Below are 22,110 nucleotides of genomic sequence, written 5' to 3' on the forward strand. Positions count from 1 at the left end.
CGGACGTCCCGGGCCAAGTAGATTCACCAGTGCTTGGTGGAGAGACAATCGATAGTACGAGTTATACCTGGGTGGCCCGACACAGGTGCTGTGTGTGCCCAGGTGAGTCAGAGGGCACTTAGATACGCCCCTCAGGATGGTGTGCAGTTGAGGGCTCAGTGTCGCATTCCACACGACAGGAGCCACAATGCGGGACAGGGGAATAATGGGTGTAAATTTCTCCCTCTACTCCTCTATGTCATGCACCCGGGACAACACATTGGCTTTAACATTCTTTGATCCCGGGCCGGTAGAAGAGGGTAAAGTCAAACGTGGGGAAAAATAGGGCCCATCTGGCCTGACGCGGGTTCAGCCTCTTCGCTGCTCGAATGCAGTCCAAGTTCCTGTTTTCCACCCAGACAAGGAATGGGTGTTTAGCATCCTCCAGCCTGTGCCGCTATGCTTTCAGCGCCTTCTTGACGGCCAACAACTCACAATCCCCCACGTCGTAATTCCACTCCGTGGGAGACAGCTTCTGTGAGTAGAAGGTGCATGGATGGAGTTTAGGTGGTGATTCAGTGCGTTGGGAGAGAACAGCCCCTACTCCAAACTTGGAGGCGTCCATCTCCACAATGAAGAGCAGAGATGGGCCAGGTTGAGCCAGAACAGGTTCATTAGTAAAACGTTCCTTGAGCGCATAGGTTTTGTTGGCCTCCCCAGTCCAGAGCGGCTGTCAAGGACCTCCCTTCAGGAGGGAGGTGAGAGGGGCCACCACTGTGCTGAAACCCCTAATGAAGTGCCTGAAATATTTGGCAAAACCAAGGAAGCGCTGCACCGCCTTGATGTTGGGTGGAACAGGCCACAACCGTACTACACTGACCCTCTGCTCTTCCATCTCCACTCCCGCGGTGGATATCCAATAGCCCAGGAAGGAGAACACCTGCTGGAAGAAAAGGCACTTCTCCGCCTTGGCGTACAGGTGATGCCCTATCAACCTTTCCAAAACGGACCTGACATGAGAGACATGTTGCTCGCTTGTAGTGGAGCACACCAAGATGTTGTCTATGTACACCACTACACAGCGACCCACAGCGACTGAACATGTCTCTAAACACCTCGTTAATGAAACACAGAGGGTGCAGTTGTCAGGCCGTAGGGCATTACCCTGTATTCGCAGTACCCGTTCTTCCATTCACCCCCCTCTCTGATGGGCACCAGGTTGTAGGCACCTCGTAAATCTAATTTGGTAAAGTACTGAGCACCATGCATCTGTTTGATCATAGGGGGTGTGAGAAGCAGGGGATAACTGAATTTAACAGTAGCCTTATTCAGTGTCTGGTAATCGATACGGGGCGGAGACCTCCCTCCTTCTACTTCTTCACAAAACAGAAGCTGGAGATGTGCCATGGCTTCAGTTTATGGCACCGGAACATGGAGGTGTGACATGGCTGCGGTGTATGGTGCCGGGTCATGGAGGTGTGGCTATAAGCTAGGCGTTCAGCAGCTTAAGGGGTGGAACATAACCGGTTGCTCCCAGACGAGGATGAAACGGTAACCAAGGCCATCTTGTGGTGAACAAACTCCCTACTGTCATCTTTGTATGATGGAGCCGAGTAACGAGTAGCAGGTTCCAAGTAGATTGGTGACGGGGGAGGTGCTGAGGGGCAGAGTGACCATCCTCTGGAAGGGCACACCTTAGCCAAGTCGTGACTGTCCTAGGTAGGTCCCACTGATGTGGTGGGGGGCAGACCGGGAGCAGACCCTGTCCAGGCATGGGCGTAGAGGTCCATGGTCTGAAAGGGTTGCTCGTACCAGTATCTAGGCAGAGTCTTCTGAGGATTGGGGATTGAACAGTGCTTGGAGCTGTTCACAATTGAGTTGGTCGAGGGCTTCAACTGCTTGCGTAACTGTAGTCAGGACCAACCTGATCCAGACCAGAAATTGGCTGGGGAACTGAGCGTACTGTGAGCAGACCCTACTGGTAATTTCTCCAGGGTAATTGTCTCTAACCCGTCTCAAAGGACCATGAAAAAGAGCATTACCTGGTGGTTGGAGAACTCTGAGAAATTTACACTAGAGACAATTGACGTGTCCCCGGTCACGAGACATTCTCAAGTCACTATTTTATTGCAACAAGCAAACACACAGCAGTGAATTGTAGTACTAGGGTTGGTAATGGTGGAAAGGATAATGATAGTCATTTTGCTGCCATTTTACGGTCTCCTAACAAATTGTGCTATTGTGTTTTTTCACGTTATTCGTAATGTATTTTGTACATAATGTTTCTGCCACTGTTGCTTATGACCGAAAAGAGCTTCTAGATATTAGGACGGTGATTACTCACCTCGTACTGGACAAAGATTTTTCTTTAACGAGTCAGACACAATATTTATTTCAGATACCCGATTAAGCCCACATTCCAAGTCATTGTTAGGAGAATGAGATGGAGATATCAGGGACGTAGGTCAGAGTGCCTTGTAAGACTCCGATGTCAAGTGGGTAATCTGCCTCTACCATTTGTCCTATTAGCCAACAAACAATCATTGGATAACAAAATAGACGAGAAACGATCACGAATATCCTACCTACCAACGGGACATTAAAAACTGTAATATGTTGGACAGAGTCGTGGCTGTACAACGACATGAATAACATACAGCTGGCTGAGTTGTCGGTCCATCGGCAAGATAGAACAGGGTGGCGTCTGTGTATATTTGTAAACAACAGCTGGTGCATGAAATCTAATATTAAGGAAGTCTCAAGTTTTTGCTCACCTGAGGTAGAGTATCTCATGATAAGCTGTAGACCACGTTAGCAATTTTAGCAAGAGTTTTCATCTATATTTTTCGTAGCTGTCTGTTTACCACCACAAACTGATGCTGGCACTAAAAGTGCACTCAATGAGCTGTGTAAGGACATAAGCAAACAGGAAATGCTCATCCTTAGGTGGCGCTCCTAGTGGCCGGGGACATTAAGGTAGGGAAACTTTAATACATTTGACGTTTTACGTAACTTCTACCAACATGTTAAATGTGCAACCAGAATCTAATGCAGGAAGCACCAATGAAGAAGTCGTCAGATGACGCAGATGCTAAGCTACAGGACTGTATTGCTAGCACAGACTTGAATATGTTCCAGGATTCTTCCGATGGCATTGAGTACACATCTGTCACTGGCTTCATCAATGCATCAATGACATCGTCCCCACAGTGACTGTACGTACATACCGCAAGCCATGGTTAACAGGCAATACCCTCACTGAGCTTAAGGGCAGAGCTGCCGCTTTCAAGGAGCGGAATTTTAACCCAGATGCTTATAAGAAATCCCGCTATGCACTCTGAGAAGGGAATCGCTAAGAATGAATCGTAGTACACCGGCTCTGACGCTTGTCAAATGTGGCAGGGCTTGCAAACTATTAGACTACAAAGGGAAGCACAGTCGCACGCTGCTCAGTGACACGAGCCTACCAGAGAAGCTAAATAACTTCTATGCTATTCTATGCTTCGAGGCAAGCAAAACTGACGCATGCATGAGAGCATCAGATGTTCAGGACGACTGTGTGATCATGCTCTCCATAGCCGATGTAAGTAAGACCTTTCAACAGGTCAACCTTCACAAGAACGCAGGTCCAGACGGATTACCAGGACGTGTACTCTGAGCACACGTTGACCAACTGCTGTTAGAGATTTTCCAGTCATCTGGTGATTTTTCAGTACATATACTGTTCTCTTTGAAGTAGAAAGAGGAATCGATATAAGTTTAAATATTAGACATGTGTAAGCATAATTAAGGCTGGGGCCATGTGAGTGTACAAAGCTAGATCAACATCGCATTAACCATTAGACATGTAAGAATGTAAGCTAAATCTGTATGGATGAGGCAAGGTAGACCAACAAGGTGTGACTGGTCTGAGCCATATCTGAATCCGGCACATGGGTTAATCACACATAGATAACATCGGCCTGAACTTGTGAATACCTTTGGACAGGAACTTTAGCAAATCAGTTATATGCACCAGTAGGAGTGTGCATGTTACGCCACCATTATAATCTATACCCCAATGTCTGAGCCAATAAGAGAATGGAAACTAAGCAAGATTAACAGATTAATAAAGTGGAGTGACGATGTTAAAGGGATATCAACAAGATTCCTTTTTCTGTGGCTTCCCTAAGGTGTCAGTCTTTAGACATAGTTTCAGGCTTTTATTTTGAAAAATGAGCGGGAAGGATCACATTGCGTAAGTGGAGAGGTGGGGGCTCTCAGAGTGAGTTGGTGCGCAATTGAGTAAACCGGCCATTGTTCCTCCCGCTGTTATGGAAAAAGCTACACACTCGGTTGATATATTATCGAATATATATTTTAAAAACTACCTGAGGAATGATTATAAAAAACGTTTGACATGTTTCTGTGGACATTATGAAGACTATTTGGAATTTCCGTCTGCGTTGTCGTGACCGCTCTTTCCTGTGGATTTCTGAACATAACGCGACAAACAAACGTCAGTATTTTGGGTATAAAAATAATATTTATGGAACAAAAGGAACATTTGCTGTGTAACTGGGAGTCTCGTGAGTGAAAACCGAAGATCATCAAAGATCATCAAAGGTAAACGGTTAATTAGATTGCTTTTCTGATTCTCGTGACCAAGCTACCTGATGCTAAGTGTACATAATGCTATGCTAGGCTATCGATAAACTTACACAAACGCTTGGATTGCTTTCACTGTAAAGCATAATTTCAAAATCTGAGACGACAGGGTGATTAACAAAAGGCTAAGCTGTGTATCAAAATATTGCACTTGTGATTTCATGAATATGAATATTTTCTAGTAATATTATTTGACTGTTGCGCTATGCTATTCAGCGGTTTCAGACGGAAAGTATCCCGCTACAGGTTTAGGTAGCGTCAAGAAAATAAGTAGAAAATAGAAAATAAAAGTAACAAATAATTCAACAGCAGCAGTAATATAACAATAGCGAGGTTATATACAGGGGGTACCAGTACAGAGTCAATGTGCAGGGACACCGGTTAGTCGAGGTAATTGAGGTAATATGTACATGTAGGTAGCGTTAAAATGACCATGTAGAGATAATGAACAGAGAGTAGCAACAGCATAAAAGAAGGGTCTGGGTAGCCCTTTGATTAGCTGTTCAGGGTAGAAGCTGTTAATAACACATTTTTTTAAACTTCTTAAATAATTGTTGGCTTGAAAGTAAGCATTTCAATGTAAGGTCTGCACATGTGACAAATAACATTTGATTTGAAATTAGACAAACTTTTATGCCTGTTTGCTTCTAAAAATGTGTGCACAGACCCCAACCAGGCAGTGTTGCAGCGTGAAGTGGGATAGGCTATATAGGATTCATCATTTTTTGACATTGTGCGATTACTTTACCAGCTAGGAAACAAAACAGAAGAAATACTTTATTTTACTATAAATGTGATCATACTTGACTATTTTTATTCGCAAACGAGAGTAAAATGCTCACACTGTGGAGCCCTTATGTGATCTTGACGTGCATAGGGAAATAAACATCTTACACACCAACATCTACCCACATTTTGCAGGTGTTCTTTTTAAGTCCTAAACATATTCTATTCTTATTTAAAATAAATGTGACCCAAAAATAATCCCAAAACGGTCATTTTAGATTATGTAGAAATGCAGGAAACAAGCTTTAGATGCCCAGAAAATTCTAAGGGAAGACCTTCAGAAGCTCTGCCAGGTTATGTCCACCCCACTTCTAAAACCAAAGTTGCACCCCTGAGCATGACAACTTACTTCGCAATGATGCACTAGCACCACACTATGATGGGAAAAGTGTTCAGAGTTTGCCGTCCAGTATGCACTCTTCTTTGTAATCCACTTGACTGAAAATATCTACATCCCTCTTTGAAGAACTCTGCACTAAGGATCATTGGTGGAACTTTTAGTAAACATCCCTGACTAGGAGTTTTTTCAATGCTACTCTAGTTACTTTAATGAAAAATACACTCACTGAGTCCTCTGTCCTTCTCATTCAGATCTCCATCATTCTTCTTGGTGCAGCGAAAGCTTCTGAACAGGAGGTAGAGGTGACTGAACACGATGAGGGGCGGAGGGAGGATCGGACGGTCATGGAAGATCATAATCAGCTGATATCTCTGGAACTTCCAGATCTGGTTGGAGATGGCCTTCACCTCCATAAAAGTGTTGCTGTGGGAGAGGAGGTACAGGTCAGTAGAGTTATAGCTAACCCTGACCCTAACTAATCCTAACCCTGGCCCTAAATAACACTAACCCTGGCGCTAACTAACCCTGACCCTAACTAACCCTGGCCCTAACTAACCCTGACCCTAACTAAACTTAACCCTGACCCTAACTAACCCTAACTAACACTAACTCTGACCCTAACTCTACCTAGCCTTGCAAGAAGGGGGGGAATAAGACAGATGTCTTATTTTAGATACTATTTGAAGAGGTTTTTGACGATGGCCAGAGACGAGCGACACACGTGACTAAACAGTGAGCTGTGACTCACTGGTCTGATAACTCAGGCTTGTAAAAGTGGAAGTTAGCTCAAATTTTTGGCAACTTTTTGTCTGGTTCTCATATGCACGCTATTTGCATGCTCAACGCCCCTGTACGCTTCCTCATCAATTTGCTAGGCCCCCACTAGAGAGGTAAACAAGCCAAGCTAAAGATAGGCTAGCTTTTCTAGCGAACTAAAACTGTGGGAAGAAAAACTCTGGACCTTTCTGAAACGGTGATAGAGACGACACTGCCACATTGTAATGACCAATTTCGGGATTGAATTGAAATAGGAGCAACTTGAAGCATTTCAAGCCTTTGTGTGAGGGGATGATGTATAGCTAGCTACTTCTAGTCTTCCAGAAGCTAGGAAAACAGTCACAGTGGTGTCCCCGCTAAAGCCTGCAAAGGACAGAGGACCACATCCGTGAGGCAATAGCTCTGGGTCTCAGAGCGGTGGTTGTGGAGGAAGACAAAAACGCTATATGGGAGGGTTCATGCAACTTTGTCTTCGGAAGTCCAGAGAGCTGGTTGGGGAAGACATTTTACATTTACATGTCAGGCATTTAGCAGATGCTCTTATCCAGAGAGACTTAGTGCATTTATCTTGATAGGATCGGACCCGTTTTTAGAATGTTCTCCTAAAATGACATACCCAAATCTAATCTGTAACTCAGGACCTGAAGCAAGGATATGCATATTATTGATACCATGGCTTTCCATACCAACCATACCATGATTTTCACACATTAGATCTGGTAAAAGATATTCCAAATATTTGTTTTTTATAACCATCTTTGAAATGCAAGAAAAAGGCCACAATGTATTATTCCAGTTAAGGGGCAATTTAGATTTTGGCCACTAGATGGCAGCAGTGTGTGCAAAGTTTTAGACTGATGCAATGAACCATTATATGTATGTTCAAAATGTTGTATCAAGACTGCCCAAATGTGCTTAATTAGTTTATTAATAAATGTTCATAACTGTGCACCTTCCTCAAACAATAACATGGTATTATTTCACTATAATAGCAACTGTAAATTGGACAGTGCAGTTAGATGAACACTAATTTAAGCTTTCTGCAAACATCAGATATGTCTATGTCCTGGGAAATGTTCTTGTTACTTACAACCTCATGCTAATCGCATTAGCCTACGTCAGGTCAACCATCCCGCCGGGGGACACCGATCCCGTAGAGGTTTTAAGATAGCTAGGTGGGACAACCACATATCACAGTCATAGCTATTTTGAGGACAAATGTACTTACTATCAGCAGAGTCCGTGCTAGTAGACAACGAGTTAGTCTCAGTCCTATACAGTTCTAAAATCATTTGAATCTTTGTGGATGAAGTCCATATGTCCTATCTACCTAAACCTTAATTTGATCTATGTTAGGTCCTGACCTTAGTTCCTTTTTTATGTCTCTATTTTAGGTTGGTCAGGGTGTGAGTTGGGGTGGGCATTATATGTTTGTATTTCTATGTGTTTGGCCTGGTATGGTTCCCAATCAGAGGCAGCTGTCAATCGTTGTCAATTGGAAATTATGGTGACCGTTGCAACAGTGAATTATTGATTGAAAGTTTTGTATCTGTATAAATGTAATGAGTTAGGGTTAGGGTTAGGGTTAGGGTTAGAGGGTTAGGGTTAGGGAACTGTAATTTTGCACGCCCAATTTTTCAGTTGTTGATTTGTTAAAAATGTTTGAAATATCCAATAAATGTCGTTCCACTTCATGATTGTGTCCCACTTGTTGTTGATTCTTCACAAAAAAATACAGTTTTATATCTTTATGTTTGAAGCCTGAAATGTGGCAAAAGGTCGCAAAGTTCAAGGGGGCCGAATACTTTCGCAAGGCACTGTATTTTAAATCATTTCCCATTATTAAAGTGACTGGAGTTGAGTCAGTGTGTTGGCAGCAGCCACTCAATAAGGAAAACAATAAGCAGAGCAGCATGTGTGAGTGTGTGTGGCATCAATATGAGTGATTCTGTGTGTGTGTGTGTGTGTGTGTGTGTGTGTGTGTGTGTGTGTGTGTGTGTGTGTGTGTGTGTGTGTGTGTGTGTGTGTGTGTGTGTGTGTGTGTGTGTGTGTGTGCGTATGTACAGTCGTGGCAAAAGGTTTTGAGAATGACACAAATATTAATTTCCACAAAGTTTGCTGCTTCAGTGTCTTTAGATATTTTTGTCAATGATACTATGGAATACTGAAGTATAATTACAAGCATTTCATAAGTGTCAAAGGCTTTTATTGACAATTACATGAAGTTGATGCAAAGAGTCAATATTTGCAGTGTTGACCCTTCTATTTCAAGACCCAGAGGTCCGCCCTGGCATGCTGTCAATCCGCCCTGGCATGCTGTCAATTAACTTCTGGGCCACATCCTGACTGATGGCAGCCCATTCTAGCATAATCAATGCTTGGAGTTTGTCAGAATTTGTGGGTTTTTGTTTTTCCACCAGCCTCTTGAGGATTGACCACAAGTTCTTAATGGAATTAAGTTCTGGGGAGTTTCCTGGACATTAACCCAAAATATCGATGGTTTGTTCCCTGAGCCATTTAGTTATCACTTTTGCCTTATGGCAAGGTGCTCCATCATGCTGGAAAAGGCATTGTTCGTCACCAAACTGTTTCTGGATGGTTGGGAGAAGTTGCTCTCGGAGGATGTGTTTTCATGGCTGTGTTCTTTTTTCCGGATGCCCCAAACAATCGGAAAGGGGATTCATCAGAGAAAATTACTTTACCCCAGTCCTCAGCAGTCCAATCCCTGTACCTTTTGCAGAATATCAGTCTGTCCCCAATGTTTTTGCTGGAGAGAAGTGGCTTCTGCTGCCCTTCTTGACACCAGGTCATCCTCCAAAAGTCTGCGACCTCACTGTGCGTGCAGATGCACTCACACCTGCCTGCTGCCATTTCTGAGCAAGCTCTGTACTGTTGGTGCCCCGATCCCACAGCTGAATCAACTTTAGGAGATGGTCCTGGCGCTTGTTGGACTTTCTTGGGCGCCCTGAAGCCTTCTTCACAACAATTGAACCGCTCTCCTTGAAGTTCTTGATGATCTGATAAATGGTTGATTCAGGTGCAATCTTACTGGCAGCAATATCCTTGCCTGTGAAGCCCTTTTTGTGCAAAGCAATGATGACGGCACGTAACCATGATTGACAGAAGAAGAACAATGATTCCAAGCACCACCCTCCTTTTGAAGCTTCCAGTCTGTTATTCGAACTCAATCAGCATGACAGAGTGATCTCCAGCGTTGTCCTCGTCAACACTCACACCTGTGTTAACGAGAGAATCTCTGACATGATGTCAGCCCGTCCTTTTGTGGCAGGGCTGAAATGCAGTGGAAATGTTTTGGGGGGTTTCAGTTCATTTGCATGGCAAAGAGGGACTGCAATTAATCTGTTCACTCTTCATAACATATATATATTTTTGTACCTTTATTTAACTAGGCAAGTCAGTTAAGAACAAATTCTTATTTTCAGTGACGGCCTAGGAACAGTGGGTTAACTGCCTGTTCAGGGGCAGAACAACAGACCTTGTCAGCTCGTGGATTTGAACTTGTAACCTTCCGGTTACTAGTCCAACGCTCTAACCAATGCTCTAACCAGTAGGCTTCCCTGCCGCCCCTGGAGTATATGCAAATTGCCATCATACAACTGAGGCAGCAGACTTTGTGAAAATTTATATTTGTGTCATTTTCAAAACTTTTGGCCACGACTGTAGAAGGTGTGTGTTGGAGTATCGGTGTAGTATGTGTGAGTGGGTAGAGTCTAGTGAGTGCAAGGGAGTCGGTGCTAAACAATTCAGATGAATTAATTAATTAATAAGGGTGGTCAATGTAAATAGACCGGGTGGCCATTTGATTAACTGTTCAGCAGTCTAATGGCTAGGGAGACGCTTATGGCAACAAAAAAAAAGCTGTTCAGTTGCCTTTTGGTCACAGACTTGGTACCGCTTGACGTGCAGTAGCAGAGAGAACAGTCTTACCAAGCTGTGATGCAGCCAGTCAATAGGATCTTAATGGTAAACTTTTGTGTTAAGCCTGCCCCCACTCCCACTCTCTGGCGCTCGAGGGCACCAGGCTGTCCATCATTATGCACACGATCATTACGAGCATCAGCGCTTCATTGGACTCACCCCGACTCATTCACTTTGTTGATTTTCCCCTCTATCTGTCTGTTCCTCAGTTTGATCCCCATGTCAGAATTAATGTCATTTTGTTTACCCTGTCCAGACACTGTCCTTGTTTTGTTTCATGTCGGTTATTTATTAAATATCCAATCCCTTTAATTGCTTCTCGTCTCCCAGTATCGGTCCTCACAGAATGCTGACACAAATATTGGAGGCATCGGGAGTTTTGTTTTTTGTTTAGCTGGTGATGTCGGGTCCGGGTGCCGCTGCCAAAGGAACCGGGGCTACCTCAGCTGGCTCGTCAGGCTTCCACACCTTAGCTGGCTCAAGAGGTTTCCTTGCCTCGGTTGGCTCGACAGGCTCCCACCCCAAGTCATGCCTCAGTAGGCTCGTCGGGCTCCCACATCTCAACCAGCTCGTCGGGCTCCCACACCTCAGCCGGCTCGTTGAGCTCGGCCCTCCGTTTCCTGTAGTCCACAATGAGTTCCTTTGTCTTACTAATGTTGGGGGAGAGGTTGTTGTCCTGGCTCCACACTTTCAGGTCTTTGACCTCCTCCTCCCTGTAGGCGGTCTCATCGTCGTCAGTGATCAGGCCTACTACTATTGTGTCGCCAGCGAACGTGATGATGGGGTTGGAACTGTATGAGGCCAAGCAGTCATGGGTATACAGGGAATGCAGGAGGGAACTTAGGACGCACCCTTTGGTACTTCATGAAAACGGAAGTGAGCGCTACTGGACGGTTGTCATTCAGTTCAGTTACCTCCATTTATTGGGGACAGGGATGATAGCGGAAATCTTGAAACAGGTGGGTATAGTGACCTGAGCTAATATAACAACCATCTGGTCTGCTCTAAGGGCATGGCTAGAGATGCCAACCGGCTAAAACATTTGAATTACTTCCATACGTCCTCAGTGGAGACTTTTAGTGTGTACCCCACGTTGTCATCGTCGGCAGCTCGGGGTCATTGTGCTGCCCCCTCGGCAGCTCGGGGTCATTGTGCTGCCCCCTCGGCAGCTCGGGTCATTGTGCAGTCCCCATGGAATCTCAGTGTCATTGTGCTGTCTCCTCGGCAGCTCAGGGTCATTGTGCTCGAATCATGAGAAAAAGGTGTTCAGCTCTTCCGCAAGGGTGGCGTTGGTGACCGTGATGTGGCTGGAATTATTTTTTAACCTGTGATCGTGAGGAGCCCCTGTCATATACACCTTGTGTCTGACCAGTTGAATTTCTCCTCCACTTTCTCTCTATACTTGTGTTTCGCCATCTTGATCTATCTGCGTAAGTCAGATTTGTACTGTTTAACCTATTGGGCTTGCCATAGAAAAGGTGTTGGATACTTATTGACTCCAGACACATTTTTTATATTAATTTAAAAAATGTTCTACAAACAAAATTCCACTTTGACCTTATGGGTCATTCAACAACATAGTACCCTCCAATCTCATCACTAAGCTAAGGACCCTGGTACTGAACACTCCCCTCTGCAACTGGATTCTGGACTTCCTGCCGGGCCGCCACCAGTTGGTAAGGTTAAGCAACAACACATCTACCACGCTGATCTTTAACACAGGGGCCCCTCAGGGGTGAGTGCTTAGTCTCCTCCAACCTCTCCCTCAGCGTGAGGAAGACGAAGGAGCTGATTGTGGACTACAGGAAAAGGAGGGCTGAGCATGCCCCCATTATCATCAATAGGGCTGTAGTGGAGAGGGTCGAGAGCGTCAAGTTTCTCGGAATCCACATCACTAAAGACCTATCATTGTGAAGAGTGCATGACAATATATACATTTATTAAAATAAATAAAAAATTCACCTTTATTTAACCAGGTAGGCAAGTTGAGAACATGTTCTCATTTACAATTGCGACCTGGCCAAGATAAAGCAAAGCAGTTCGACACATACAACGACACAGAGTTACACATGGAGTAAAACAAACATACAGTCAATAATACAGTATAAACAAGTCTATATACGATGTGAGCAAATGAGGTGAGGTAAAGGCAAAAAAAGGCCATGGTGGCAAAGTAAATACAATATAGCAAGTAAAACACTGGAATGGTAGATTTACAGTGGAAGAATGTGCAAAGTAGAAATAAAACATCTTCTCAGGAGGCTGAAAAATGTGGCAAGATCCTCAAAAAGTTCTACAGTTGCACCATCGAGAGAATCTTGACTGGTTGCATCACCGCTTGGTATGGAAACTGCTTGAATCTGACCGAAAAGCGCTAAAGAGGGTAATATGTAAAGCCCAGTAAATCACTGGGGCCAAGCTTCCTGCCATCATAACAGGCAGTGTCAGAGGAAGCCATTAAAAAGTGGGACTGCTGAACAGTTAATCAAATTGCTACCCTATTTGCATTAACCCCTTATTTTTTAGCTAGCAGCAGGCAACCTGGTCACAAAAATCAGAAAAGCAATCAAATGAAATCGTTTACCTTTGATGAGCTTTGGATGTTTTCACTCACGAGACTCCCAGTTACATAGCAAATGTTCATTTTTTTCAAAAATATTATTTTTGTACCCGAAATAACTCCGTTAGTTCTTCACGTTTGGCTGAGAATTCGACCGGAAATTGCGGTCATGGCATAATATCGACAGAAACATGGCAAACGTTGTTAATAATCAATCCTCAAGGTGTTTTTCAAATATCTATTCGATAATATATCCACCGGGACAGCTGTATTTTCAGCAGGAACAGGAGGAAAAATAGCTACCTCTGTCTATTACGCAATAATTACTCTGAGAGCCCTCAGCCGGACACTTCGTTTAAGCTCATTCTTCAACATAAAGGCGTGAAACTAGGTCGAAATTCTGTGGACACCTTGGGGAATATGTAGAAAAAGGTATCTGGCTGATAGCCCATTCACTGCTCAATAGGGACGCTTTCAAAACATGAGTCACTTCCTGATTGGATTTTCTCAGGCTTTCGCCTGCAATATCAGTTCTGTTATACTCACATACAATATTTTTACAGTTTTGGAAACTTTAGAGAGTTTTCTATCCTAAGCTGTCAATTATATGCATATTCTAGCATCTTGTCTTGACAAAATAGCCCGTTTACTTTGGGAACGTTATTTTTCCAAAAATGAAAATAGTGCCCCCTAGTTTCATTACTCTTCGTTGTGGGCTTGCATTGACAAAATTAGGGGGCAGTGGGAAACTTGCCAGAAGTGAACATGGGTAGTACAGAAGTAGCTAGCTAGAATGCATGGGTAATTCACATAATTGCCCTACTATTTAATTAAACAGAGGACATCCAAGAAGGAAAATGTGTAACTTCATTGCAGTAAGGAAATGTTACAATCTATAATTAGCTAACTAATTAAACTAACATTTATAACTAAAACATACATTTTATTAGCTAGTCAATTTCAAGTTGTTAGCAAGCAAGCTAAAGTTATTAGCTGGCTGGCTTTCTATGGGCTTAACAATGCAAGCTAAAATTAGCTATGCTAGCTAACATTAGTTCCTACTTGCTAGTCAAAAGACGGTAACATTTAACAGGTTGCAGTTGTCTAATGTCACTCATTTTAGTGTAGACAGCTTTTTATAACGTTTTGAAAATGATGATTTATGTGCCTTATTCATGATCTTAGCAACAAACGATGTCCGAACCTAGAAGGTTTGCTTTAGCTAGCAAGCTACTGTGTTTGCTTATCCCGGAAGGGCTGGCTGGAAGCAGAAGGGCTGGGGCGGTCCTATGTAAAATAATAGATCATGATTCGTTCAATTCAAATCGGGGCTATCCAACCAGCGTAGCCTTGAAGTCTGAGGCCACAGCACCTTCATTATCGATGCTTCGTGCCAACACATCAAAGCAGCCTTTCCAGACTCTCAAGTCAGAAAGACTGGTGTCAGCCAGACTAGGGACTCTGCTGTTCTAGCACCAAGGGAAGCAGGTTCCCCCATTTGGGTGCCAGGACATAGAAGAGTTTTGACTGGGTTGACTAGCTAACCAACTAACCTCCGCCAAACAAAGATAGGTGTAGATGTGGCAACCTCATGAGAGTTTTCTAAAGACAAAGTTATCTGTAGGGTGTGTAGGTGTGGTGTACTTGGGGCCATCTCATGAGAGTTTCCTAAAGACAAAGTTATCTGTAGGGCGTGAGTTTCTGCTGTTGTTTACATGGAAGAAACAAGCCTACATCCCTGAGGTCAGACACAGTAAGTACTAATAACTTGTGTCCAACGTTTGTACTAATCTCAGAACCCAGAGTCAAATATTTCCTGCGCCACCTAGCTAGCTCTGTCACAAGAGACTAGTTGTCAACATGGCAATGTAAACATTTTCCTGTTTTTGTCAACTTACTTGAAGACAGCAATCAACAGGTTGACCAGCAGGATGTTGGCCACCAGTAAATAACAGGCCATGATGGCCGGGGTCAGCCAGGCTCCAGGGATACACGGAGGCAGCTTCTTACCATCCTCATCGTACAGGTTCTCACCACACGGCGCTAGGAGGTTAGCGGAAGAAGAACAAGAATGCTTTAGTATTCAAAATAACACTCTCCACATTGCCACTTTGAAAATATACAACTTATTGAAGAATACTCACGGTTGATTTCCATTGCATAGACTTGAAGCAGTTCCAGAAATAAGGAAATAAAGAGAGAGAGGCAGAATAAAAAGGCATGAATACAAAGACAACAACATACTTATGTCATGGTCAAGACCAGGTGCACGTGAAGTCAAAGACTGTCCTTTGCTGCTGAGAGACCAGGTGAAGTCAGACTGTCCTGTGCTGCTGGGAGACCAGGTGAAGTCAAAGACTGTCCTTTGCTGCTGAGAGACCAGGTGAAGTCAAAGACTGTCCTGTGCTGTTGGGAGACCAGGTGAAGTCAAAGACTGTCCTAAGCTGCTGAAAGACCAGGTGAAGTCAAAGACCGTCCTAAGCTGCTGAAAGACCAGGTGAAGACAAAGACTGTCCTAAGCTGCTGAAAGACCAGTGAAGACAAAGACTGTCCTAAGCTGCTGAAAGACCAGGTGAAGACAGACTGTCCTGTGCTGCTGAAAGACCAGGTGAAGACAAATACTGTCCTGTGCTGTTGAAAGACCAGGTGATGACAAAGACTGTCCTGTGCTCCTGAGAGACCAGGTGAAGTCAAAGACTGTCCTGTGCTGCTTGGAGACCAGGTGAAGACAAAGACTCTCCTGTGCTGCTGGGAGACCAGGTAAAGACAATGACTGTCCTAAGCTGCTGAAAGACCAGGTGAAGTCTAAGACTGACCTGTGCTGCTGAAAGCCCAGGTGAAGACAAAGACTATCATGTGCTGCTGGGAGACCAGGTGAAGTCAAAGACTGTCCTGTTCTGCTGAGAGACCAGGTGAAGTCAAAGACTGTCCTGTGCTGCTGGGAGACCAGGTGAAGACAAAGACTCTCCTGTGCTGCTGGGAGACCAGGTAAAGACAATGACTGTCCTGTGCTGCTAAAAGACCAGGTGAAGACAAAGAATGTCCTAAGCTGCTGAAAGACCAGGTGAATTCGAAGACTGTCCTGTGCTGCTGGGAGAACAGGTGAAGTCAAAGACTGTCCTAAGCTGCTGAAAGACCATGGAGACAAAGACTGACCTAAGCTGCTGGGAAAACTGGTGAAGTCAGACTGTCCTAAGCTGCTGAAAGACCAGGTGAAGATAAAGACTGTCCTGTGCTGCTGGGAGACCAGGTGAAGTCAAAGACTGTCCTGTGCTGCTGGGAGACCAGGTGAAGTAAAAGACTGTCCTGTTCTGCTGAGAGACCAGGTGAAGTCAAAGACTGTCCTGTTCTGCTGAGAGACCAGGTGAAGTCAAAGACTGTCCTGTGCTGCTGGGAGACCAGGTGAAGACAAAGACTGTCCTGTTCTGCTGAAAGACCAGTGAAGACAAAGACTGTCCTAAGCTGCTGGGAGACCAGGTGAAGTCAGACTGTCCTAAGCTGCTGAAAGACCAGGTGAAGTCTAAGACTGCCCTAAGCTGTTGAAAGACCAGGTGAAGTCAAAGACTGTCCTGTGCTGCTGGGAGACCAGGTGCAGTCAAAGACTGTCCTAAGCTGCTGAAAGACCAGGTGAAGTCAAAGACTGTCCTGTGCTGCTGAAAGACCAGTGAAGACAAAGACTGTCCTAAGCTGCTGGGAGACCAGGTGAAGACAAAGACTGTCCTAAGCTGCTGGGAGACCAGGTGAAGACAAAGACTCTCCTGTGCTGCTGAAAGACCAGGTGAAGTCTAAGACTGCCCTAAGCTGTTGAAAAAACAGGTGAAGACAAAGACTGTCCTGTGCTGCTGGGAGATCAGGTGAAGACAAAGACTCTCCTGTGCTGCTGAAAGACCAGGTGAAGTCTAAGACTGTCCTAAGCTGTTGAAAGACCAGGTGAAGACAAAGACTGTCCTGTGCTGCTGGAAGACCAGGTGAAGTCAAAGACTGTCCTAAGCTGCTGAAAGACCAGGTGAAGACAAAGACTGTCAAGTGCTGCTGGGAGACCAGGTTAAGACAACGACTGTCCTGTGTTGATGGGAGACCAGGTGAAGACAAAGACTGTCATGTGTTGATGGGAGACCAGGTGAAGACAAAGACTGTCCTGTGCTGCTGGGAGACCAGGTGAAGTAAAATACTGTCCTGTGCTGCTGGGAGACCAGGTGAAGACAAAGACTGTCCTGTGCTGCTGGGAGACCAGGTGAAGACAAAGATAGTCCTGTGCTGCTGGGAGACCAGGTGAAGACAATGACTGTCCTGTGCTGCTGGGAGACCAGGTGAAGACATTGACTGTCCTGTGCTGCTGGGAGACCAGGTGAAGACAAAGACTGTCCTGTGCTGCTGGGAGACCAGGTGAAGTCAAAGACTGTCCTGTACTTCTGAGAGACCAGGTGAAGTCAAAAACTGTCCTGTTCTGCTGAGAGACCAGGTGAAGTCAGACTGTCCTGTGCTGCTGGGAGACCAGGTGAAGTCAAAGACTGTCCTTTGCTGCTGAGAGACCAGGTGAAGTCAAAGACTGTCCTGTGCTGTTGGGAGACCAGGTGAAGTCAAAGACTGTCCTAAGCTGCTGAAAGACCAGGTGAAGTCAAAGACCGTCCTAAGCTGCTGAAAGACCAGGTGAAGACAAAGACTGTCCTAAGCTGCTGAAAGACCAGTGAAGACAAAGACTGTCCTAAGCTGCTGAAAGACCAGGTGAAGACAGACTGTCCTGTGCTGCTGAAAGACCAGGTGAAGACAAATACTGTCCTGTGCTGTTGAAAGACCAGGTGAGGACAAAGACTGTCCTGTGCTCCTGAGAGACCAGGTGAAGTCAAAGACTGTCCTAAGCTGCTGAAAGACCAGGTGAAGACAAAGACTGTCCTAAGCTGCTGAAAGACCAGTGAAGACAAAGACTGTCCTGTGCTGCTGAAAGACCAGGTGAAGTCAAAGACTGTCCTAAGCTGCTGAAAGACCAGGTGAAGACAAATAATGTCCTAAGCTGCTGAAAGACCAGGTGAAGTCGAAGACTGTCCTGTGCTGCTGGGAGACCAGGTGAAGTCAGACTGTCCTAAGCTGCTGAAAGACCAGGTGAAGTCTAAGACTGACCTGTGCTGCTGGAAGACCAGGTGAAGTCAAAGACTGTCAAAAGCTGCTGAAAGCCCAGGTGAAGACAAAGACTATCATGTGCTGCTGGGAGACCAGGTGAAGTCAAAGACTGTCCTGTTCTGCTGAGAGACCAGGTGAAGTCAAAGACTCTCCTGTGCTGCTGGGAGACCAGGTAAAGACAATGACTGTCCTGTGCTGTGCTGCTAAAAGACCAGGTGAAGACAAAGAATGTCCTAAGCTGCTGAAAGACCAGGTGAATTCGAAGACTGTCCTGTGCTGCTGGGAGAACAGGTGAAGTCAAAGACTGTCCTAAGCTGCTGAAAGACCATGGAGACAAAGACTGACCTAGGCTGCTGGGAAAACTGGTGAAGTCAGACTGTCCTAAGCTGCTGAAAGACCAGGTGAAGATAAAGACTGTCCTGTGCTGCTGGGAGACCAGGTGAAGTCAAAGACTGTCCTGTGCTGCTGGGAGACCAGGTGAAGTAAAAGACTGTCCTGTTCTGCTGAGAGACCAGGTGAAGTCAAAGACTGTCCTGTTCTGCTGAGAGACCAGGTGAAGTCAAAGACTGTCCTGTGCTGCTGGGAGACCAGGTGAAGACAAAGACTGTCCTGTTCTGCTGAAAGACCAGTGAAGACAAAGACTGTCCTAAGCTGCTGGGAGACCAGGTGAAGTCAGACTGTCCTAAGCTGCTGAAAGACCAGGTGAAGTCTAAGACTGCCCTAAGCTGTTGAAAGACCAGGTGAAGTCAAAGACTGTCCTGTGCTGCTGGGAGACCAGGTGCAGTCAAAGACTGTCCTAAGCTGCTGAAAGACCAGGTGAAGTCAAAGACTGTCCTGTGCTGCTGAAAGACCAGTGAAGACAAAGACTGTCCTAAGCTGCTGGGAGACCAGGTGAAGACAAAGACTGTCCTAAGCTGCTGGGAGACCAGGTGAAGACAAAGACTCTCCTGTGCTGCTGAAAGACCAGGTGAAGTCTAAGACTGCCCTAAGCTGTTGAAAAAACAGGTGAAGACAAAGACTGTCCTGTGCTGCTGGGAGATCAGGTGAAGACAAAGACTCTCCTGTGCTGCTGAAAGACCAGGTGAAGTCTAAGACTGTCCTAAGCTGTTGAAAGACCAGGTGAAGACAAAGACTGTCCTGTGCTGCTGGAAGACCAGGTGAAGTCAAAGACTGTCCTAAGCTGCTGAAAGACCAGGTGAAGACAAAGACTGTCAAGTGCTGCTGGGAGACCAGGTTAAGACAACGACTGTCCTGTGTTGATGGGAGACCAGGTGAAGACAAAGACTGTCATGTGTTGATGGGAGACCAGGTGAAGACAAAGACTGTCCTGTGCTGCTGGGAGACCAGGTGAAGTAAAATACTGTCCTGTGCTGCTGGGAGACCAGGTGAAGACAAAGACTGTCCTGTGCTGCTGGGAGACCAGGTGAAGACAAAGATAGTCCTGTGCTGCTGGGAGACCAGGTGAAGACAATGACTGTCCTGTGCTGCTGGGAGACCAGGTGAAGACAATGACTGTCCTGTGCTGCTGGGAGACCAGGTGAAGACAAAGACTGTCCTGTGCTGCTGGGAGACCAGGTGAAGTCAAAGACTGTCCTGTACTTCTGAGAGACCAGGTGAAGTCAAAAACTGTCCTGTTCTGCTGAGAGACCAGGTGAAGTCAGACTGTCCTGTGCTGCTGGGAGACCAGGTGAAGTCAAAGACTGTCCTTTGCTGCTGAGAGACCAGGTGAAGTCAAAGACTGTCCTGTGCTGTTGGGAGACCAGGTGAAGTCAAAGACTGTCCTAAGCTGCTGAAAGACCAGGTGAAGTCAAAGACCGTCCTATGCTGCTGAAAGACCAGGTGAAGACAAAGACTGTCCTAAGCTGCTGAAAGACCAGTGAAGACAAAGACTGTCCTAAGCTGCTGAAAGACCAGGTGAAGACAGACTGTCCTGTGCTGCTGAAAGACCAGGTGAAGACAAATACTGTCCTGTGCTGTTGAAAGACCAGGTGATGACAAAGACTGTCCTGTGCTCCTGAGAGACCAGGTGAAGTCAAAGACTGTCCTAAGCTGCTGAAAGACCAGGTGAAGACAAAGACTGTCCTAAGCTGCTGAAAGACCAGTGAAGACAAAGACTGTCCTGTGCTGCTGAAAGAACAGGTGAAGTCAAAGACTGTCCTAAGCTGCTGAAAGACCAGGTGAAGACAAATAATGTCCTAAGCTGCTGAAAGACCAGGTGAAGTCGAAGACTGTCCTGTGCTGCTGGGAGACCAGGTGAAGTCAGACTGTCCTAAGCTGCTGAAAGACCAGGTGAAGTCTAAGACTGACCTGTGCTGCTGGAAGACCAGGTGAAGTCAAAGACTGTCAAAAGCTGCTGAAAGCCCAGGTGAAGACAAAGACTATCATGTGCTGCTGGGAGACCAGGTGAAGTCAAAGACTGTCCTGTTCTGCTGAGAGACCAGGTGAAGTCAAAGACTGTCCTGTGCTGCTGGGAGACCAGGTGAAGACAAAGACTCTCCTGTGCTGCTGGGAGACCAGGTAAAGACAATGACTGTCCTGTGCTGCTAAAAGACCAGGTGAAGACAAAGAATGTCCTAAGCTGCTGAAAGACCAGGTGAATTCGAAGACTGCCCTAAGCTTTTGAAAGACCAGGTGAAGTCAAAGACTGTCCTGTGCTGCTGGGAGACCAGGTGCAGTCAAAGACTGTCCTAAGCTGCTGAAAGACCAGGTGAAGTCAAAGACTGTCCTGTGCTGCTGAAAGACCAGTGAAGACAAAGACTGTCCTAAGCTGCTGGGAGACCAGGTGAAGACAAAGACTGTCCTAAGCTGCTGGGAGACCAGGTGAAGACAAAGACTCTCCTGTGCTGCTGAAAGACCAGGTGAAGTCTAAGACTGCCCTAAGCTGTTGAAAAAACAGGTGAAGACAAAGACTGTCCTGTGCTGCTGGGAGATCAGGTGAAGACAAAGACTCTCCTGTGCTGCTGAAAGACCAGGTGAAGTCTAAGACTGTCCTAAGCTGTTGAAAGACCAGGTGAAGACAAAGACTGTCCTGTGCTGCTGGAAGACCAGGTGAAGTCAAAGACTGTCCTAAGCTGCTGAAAGACCAGGTGAAGACAAAGACTGTCAAGTGCTGCTGGGAGACCAGGTTAAGACAACGACTGTCCTGTGTTGATGGGAGACCAGGTGAAGACAAAGACTGTCATGTGTTGATGGGAGACCAGGTGAAGACAAAGACTGTCCTGTGCTGCTGGGAGACCAGGTGAAGTAAAATACTGTCCTGTGCTGCTGGGAGACCAGGTGAAGACAAAGACTGTCCTGTGCTGCTGGGAGACCAGGTGAAGACAAAGATAGTCCTGTGCTGCTGGGAGACCAGGTGAAGACAATGACTGTCCTGTGCTGCTGGGAGACCAGGTGAAGACAATGACTGTCCTGTGCTGCTGGGAGACCAGGTGAAGACAAAGACTGTCCTGTGCTGCTGGGAGACCAGGTGAAGTCAAAGACTGTCCTGTACTTCTGAGAGACCAGGTGAAGTCAAAAACTGTCCTGTTCTGCTGAGAGACCAGGTGAAGTCAGACTGTCCTGTGCTGCTGGGAGACCAGGTGAAGTCAAAGACTGTCCTTTGCTGCTGAGAGACCAGGTGAAGTCAAAGACTGTCCTGTGCTGTTGGGAGACCAGGTGAAGTCAAAGACTGTCCTAAGCTGCTGAAAGACCAGGTGAAGTCAAAGACCGTCCTAAGCTGCTGAAAGACCAGTGAAGACAAAGACTGTCCTAAGCTGCTGAAAGACCAGGTGAAGACAGACTGTCCTGTGCTGCTGAAAGACCAGGTGAAGACAAATACTGTCCTGTGCTGTTGAAAGACCAGGTGAGGACAAAGACTGTCCTGTGCTCCTGAGAGACCAGGTGAAGTCAAAGACTGTCCTAAGCTGCTGAAAGACCAGGTGAAGACAAAGACTGTCCTAAGCTGCTGAAAGACCAGTGAAGACAA

At 45.8% G+C, this 22,110-nt stretch overlaps 1 protein-coding gene across 1 annotated transcript in view; it reads right to left on the bottom strand.

The window, feature by feature from the left end:
- The window catches only part of LOC109867068 (transient receptor potential cation channel subfamily M member 1-like), a 111,394-nt gene that overhangs the window by 12,226 nt on the left and 77,058 nt on the right, over window positions 1–22,110 (bottom strand). The window contains exons 23-25 of the mRNA XM_031801479.1: window positions 15,173–15,193; window positions 14,927–15,071; window positions 5,979–6,175 (exon numbers count right to left, since the gene is read on the bottom strand). Coding sequence (XP_031657339.1) covers window positions 5,979–6,175; window positions 14,927–15,071; window positions 15,173–15,193 — 363 coding nt within the window. The remainder of the gene's footprint in view (window positions 1–5,978; window positions 6,176–14,926; window positions 15,072–15,172; window positions 15,194–22,110) is intronic.

This window comes from Oncorhynchus kisutch, linkage group LG22 (assembly GCF_002021735.2).
Source record: "Oncorhynchus kisutch isolate 150728-3 linkage group LG22, Okis_V2, whole genome shotgun sequence".
NCBI classification, from domain to species: domain Eukaryota; kingdom Metazoa; phylum Chordata; class Actinopteri; order Salmoniformes; family Salmonidae; genus Oncorhynchus; species Oncorhynchus kisutch.